The sequence below is a fragment of the Atta cephalotes genome (genome assembly GCF_000143395.1).
Source record: "Atta cephalotes unplaced genomic scaffold scaffold00011, whole genome shotgun sequence".
NCBI lineage: Eukaryota > Metazoa > Arthropoda > Insecta > Hymenoptera > Formicidae > Atta > Atta cephalotes.
Window position 1 is genome coordinate 2,532,961 of NW_012130075.1, and position 5,945 is coordinate 2,538,905.

Genomic DNA, 5,945 nt, shown 5'->3' on the forward strand with positions numbered 1-5,945 from the left:
CTTCTCTCTCTCTCTCTCTCTCTCTCTCTCTCTCTCTCTCCTCTCCCCTCCATTTCTCTCTCTTACACTCAAGAGTGTAGTACGCCCTTCGTGCTTGGGAATTATCGCTTGACGACCCATCAAGTAAACCCTCTGCCGACACATTCGAACCTCTTAATGAAATTCTCACCCCTGACTGACTGCCTGGCTTGGCTCAGTGGCTGCCTAGCTGGCTGGCTGGCTGGCTGGCAGACGGTCGGGACGATCCATGGAGTGCCCCGAGAGACGACGAGACAGGGAGATCGGAGAAAAAGGAGATGGATACGGTTCATTCTCTCTCTTTCTATCTCTCGCTTATCTACTCACTCGCGCATCCTCCCCACTCATTGCCCCGAAGGGAAACTGAAATCTCTCGCGCCCAAAGTGGTTGAAGGCTTCGCTCCCTTTTTTCACAGCATCCCTTACAGCTTAACTGTATAGGGGTGTAAGGAAAATATCCGCACTTTCTCGTTTCTCCATGACAATGGAATCCCGTTACGATGACTCGCGTTCTACGTCTCATTTTTGTGTATCAAATATTATAAACCATTAATGTCTATATCTATATTTTTCTCGTATATATCTACTTTTACGGACTATCTTTAGTGAATGCTAGCCAATTTCATGCATAATATCTTTTATCTATTTGAACAATTTACAAGTTTCTCAACTTTTTTTTCCAATAAGTCATAAATTTCCTCGATTGTTTTCAGAACCAATGAGGCATGTGAAAGCGGAGCTTTTACAGCATGAGAAGGATCTCGATGATGAGGACGAATTAGATCTTGAGGACGACCGCCGACGGAGCGAGCATCCCTTTCATCACACGATGCAGCATCACCATCACCATCATCAAGGTTATGGCGAAGATCATTTGAAAGAAGAGGGTATCAAATCAGACTGTAGTGGGGGTGGTGTACCGATTCCTGCAACGAAACCTAAAATCTGGTCCTTAGCGGACACGGCGGCGTGTAAAACGCCACCACCACCGTCACATCCCCACCACCAACAGTATCACCATTTGCATCATCAGCAACATTATCCTCAACAACAACAGCAACATCACGTGTCCAGTCAAGGACATCATCATCACTCGCAACAACCGTGGCTCGGTCCAGGAGGTGCAGGAGGTGGCGCTGGTGGCGGTGGTGGCGGCGGAGGTGGAGGAAACTTGGGAAGTTCGTTCGCTCTACCCTCGTCGGCGGGGATGAGCCCGTCGGCGGCAGCGACAGCGCCCTACTCAGGTGCTGCTGCGAGATACGGTGGCTTCCTCTCGTCCTCGTCTGGTGGCCAACTTCATTACAATCCTAATTCGTCGTCGGGCTCGAGCTCGAGCGCGTCCTCTTCAGCGGCGGCAGCGGCGGGGTTTCCAGAGGTTGGCACGGACACTCCACCCCAGACACCGCCCAATATGAAGGTGGCCACGCCGAACGGAGTGATCCAAGCACCACCGGGCGGTTACTGTCCTGGTGGCAACACCGCTAGTGCCGCAACTAATAGCAATCCTAATATCCCCTACGGCGCGAATCATCCCGGTAACGGTGGTTATTTGTCGTCGAGTTCAGGATCGGCCAGCAGTGCCTCGTCCTTTAATTCTCGACTACAGAGCTCACCGCATAAGGACTTCTCAGTTGGCCAGAATTCTATTCTTCACCAGCATCAAACCACTGCCAGTTTGCCACCCACGGAAGCTACCACCGCATTTAAACCATTTTACAAAGGGTGAGTGAAAAAACGATCTGACGTTAAATCTTGTCATTTAATGCTGACTGGTATTACTGAATTGTTTTACTTAAAAAACGTATAAATCTTCATTCAGCATGTAATAAAAAAATCTCATAATAAAAAAATTATAAAAAAAGAATTAAGAAAATGCATGTTTTGTTCCAGTTCGCAATCGATGGGTAGTGGCTTTGTCTCACCAGTTTAAGAACTCAAATCCAGGAAGCGATAATCATCTTTCCCAAAGTAAGTGACAGTATTATATTATTTTATCATTTACGTCCACTCCTTTTGCTACGTCGTTTTTCATTCACGTATGTGTGTCGAAAATTTTCTGCTACAGAAAAATAAAGTTAAAATTCTTCATCAGTCTGTAGTGTATTATGATCGCGTTAATATCACGCCGAGCGATGTTCGTAATTTACTTTCGACTATAAAAGAAAGAAGCGACGACGAGATGGGTAACGGAGAAAGAGACGGGTGAGAGGAGAGAAAAAGGTAAGTTGTTCGAAGCAACGGTACATGACTGGCTTATCGGCACGAAAATCGATACAACGATTCTCGCTTGCGCGAACGACGCGAAAGGCGCGCCGGTCGAACTGGTGTTGCGCCAAACTCGCGCACTACCGAGACACTACAGGAACAATCGATAAGAAATTAATATCCGGCGTGTCGATTGGTCGTTAAGCTGAGCGACCCGAGTTGAAATAATAATGGTATCGGACACACATTGAGTAGCGTGTGGGTAGTCCATGGTGATAGAGGCAACGACTGAGTAGAGAAAGATAAAGAGAGAGAGATAGAGAAATAGAGAGAAAGAGGCTATCACCACCTCCTTGACAGTGACAAATGGACGGAGATTTCAATCAGTGAATGGAATCACCACTGGCTAACCGCGTCTTTCTCTTACCACACCAGTCAGCCGTAGATTTTTATGTGTGTACGCGCACGTGTGCACGCGCACGTGTGCACGTGTGCATGTGTATACTGTGCGTGCTCGCGTGTGTTGGAACACTACACTTGGACACACCTCAACCTGTCGCGTTGGTGACCGAACGGACGATTCCGGTCCAGTCTCGCATTTGGGTCTCACGAACGAGATCTCCTCACTAACGGGCTTAACCCTAAGATGGATACCTCAAAGAGTCGTAAGAGAAGCCAACATATGGCTAGAATAGTGTTATCGTAAATTTTCCATAAAATATGTCACGTTAAATAAATGATTCATATACAAATTTATCGTACGAATTAATTCTACACAAATCATTATATTGTTTAAAAAGGTCTGAATAAAAAGCTACGCCGTTGCTCCTCGGATGTTCTATTAAATTTCAATTCGAATCATGCATCATGTAAATGATCGTAGAACGAATGCGTTAACATGACTTTGCGTGAAACGATAAATCAGGAAAGAGATAAAAAAAACGGTTATCCGCGATAATCGGCAAACTATCATTAAAGCGTATTGGGGAAAGCTGGAGTTTGCGTCATTCGCGGCATTCGTAGATAAAATGTGGGGAGGGAGAGGGAGGAAGAGTCGGAACTGTTCACTCGTTTTTTTACAAACGACACGCGGGATTCATCTCCAGGGTTTACTCGCTTCATTCTCTTTCTCTATTCTTCTCAATGAATCCTCCCGTGGTATCCGTAACGTCGCGATGCTAGTCTTTGAATGTTATCTGATTCGGAATCGTAAAGGAAGAAGCCGAATCGCTCTCCTCGCGAAAATATATTTCCCAGTTTCCCCGCGCCAATTCGAGAGCAGTTCTAGTAAAGCAGCCTTCTCCCGAGTCTCTCCGGCACCTATATCCGATGGGAATCTGCTCGACAGAATCAATATTATTGCGTGGAAAGTGTATATCAGCCTCTAACCGTATAGTCGAGAAATCTTGGATTTTTTTTATTTCACTAATGTCTTTCTGCCAATGTAGATTAACTACAATCTCAATTTAATTTACTCTTTTCTAATTCTCAGAACTAGAAAAAGATAAAAGATTAAACCAAGATCAATTAATCTACATTGGTAAAAACGAAAGAAAAATATTTGACGTGTGACTATATTTGTATGATAAATTTATAATTATTAGTGCTATAATGTTAATAATAGTAATCATAAGTTAATTCATACTTCTATTAAAAAGTAAGTATAATTGGCTAAATTAAAATTGACCATAAATTATAAATAAATTACGATAATTGCAATCATATTTTTTCCTCAGTGTATAATATATATCTAAATAACAAGTTTTCTCTCCTTTCTTAACAACATCCTAAAAAATTCGCTTATTTTACTTTTTTCTATTATATATTATGGAATAATTAACGGTTCTGAACGTATAAGAAATAATATTATAATTAAAAGTAGCAACAACCGGCTTAAATAAATAAGTAAGTTGCTATGAAGAGCTATGAGTCAATAAACTAACAACTTGTGTTACATTAAAGTATATAATTAAATAATATTATAATAATATTATATATTTTCAGAAGTTAATTATTTCCGCAATGAAAAAAAGTAAATCTAGACACAGTTTTTAAAAATGTTCGATAAGAGAAGACGGATTGCAAGAAAAATTATCTCAGTAAGCATATCATTCGTTGCCTCGTTTCAAAAAGACTATGAAGACTCGAGAGAATCACCAGCCAGGGCGACGCTGCTGCGTATTGGAGAATATTCGTCGTTGTCTTTGTAGGATGCCACGACGCGATGTGAACGCGAGTAGAAAGGCGGATGGCGAATGGGGAAACGGGGGTGGTGGATAAAGGGGAAAGAGGAAGGGGATCGTCTTTTCGGATGGAACCGGGTGTTAGCCGGTGCTCTCTTATCTCGCGGCGATCTGATCCTAATTTATAGCCGCGTTCCAAATAAACTAGTTTTCGCTGTCGTCACCTCGCTTTCTCTCTCCCTGTCCCCCATGTGTGTATATACTGAACGCATCGGTGCGTTCACATCTCGGATGCGCTTATAATGCTATCCTCTCCTCTTTCGGTTCTCTCGGACCGGCACTCGCTTCGATCCGGACCATCCTCGATCTCTGCCTCCTCCCTCTTTCCTGTCGCGCACAAACAGACAGGTATACGAAGGAGAGAAAGAGAGCAAATGTATATGTGTGTGTGTGTGTATATATATATATATATATATATATATATATATATATATATAATGTGTGTGTGTATGTGTGTGTGCACAAGCGCGCGAGTCGCTCAGGTCGCATAAGGCAGCGCCTTTTGTAGCATTTACCACCAGGTAGAACCGATCTCCTCTTTCGTTCTCTTTCCGATCACACCCGAAAAGAGGCGATCGGAAGGAGAAATAGGGACCATGAAGAGACAGCCTCCATGCAAGAAGTAAAATCCTTTGGTGATACCTGTGCCCTATAATTGCCAATTAGTGCGAGGATGTTTAATCGTCATTAGGATGATGGTAACCAAATGCTCAAGGTTCGGCTAAGTCCTTGCTCCTTGGGTGGACCCGCGTCTAACTATCGTCGCTTTTTAGCTAGTGATATTTACACGATCTCATGATATCTGCATAAAATTCGCGACCACCATGCACCCGTGATCCACCTCGAAGGCGCGAAAGGATAGGAGATCTTTTTAACGGCTTCGAGATTCCGAACGGGGGAATTCAGGTGTCTGCTTAATAAATCTTCGAATACGTCGTCGCTGTTTCGCGCGTATCCTTTCCCCCTCTCTTCTCTCTTCTTTTTTCTTCCTTTTTATCTCTTTTTCTCTAGAAGATAAAAACCTACTGTTGTCGATGCTTCTTTAAGAAACATACGCGTTTTTGGAATTCCCATACGACTTCGGTGGTTTCATCAGAGGCGATACGCTAAATGCGTCCTTCTTTGTCCTCGACCTCCATTTTGCGAGACACAACACACGTTTCGAGCGTTTATCGCACGTACGGTCGTCTAACGTGGCTTCGTGAGATTTTCAGGGTTGAGGTGAAGACGATAGCGAAAACGGATTTATGTTTCTAGATGCGCGCTAGATGGCTTCGTTGCTACCTGAATAATCGGGGAAAGATCGCACGCATCTCCACCCTTTTCGACCCTGACGTGGCGAGACATCGCTATCATTCACGTGATTTCGTGACTTGGCCGCTCGGCTGGGCGACGCGGATGCAAATGTTATTGATTGGGAATAAAAACGCAGACCGCAGATCGCATGGCGCGCTCCTATGTGCTTCTCTGCCCTTCTGA

General features: G+C 43.8%; 1 protein-coding gene across 1 annotated transcript in view; it reads left to right on the forward strand.

Annotated features, from left to right (window-relative positions):
* Positions 1–1,948, forward strand: part of LOC105617120 (homeobox protein araucan-like) — a 59,074-nt gene extending 57,126 nt beyond the window's left edge. The window contains exons 5-6 of the mRNA XM_012198697.1: positions 732–1,740; positions 1,909–1,948. Coding sequence (XP_012054087.1) covers positions 732–1,740; positions 1,909–1,948 — 1,049 coding nt within the window. The remainder of the gene's footprint in view (positions 1–731; positions 1,741–1,908) is intronic.
* The last annotated feature ends 3,997 nt before the right edge of the window (positions 1,949–5,945 follow it).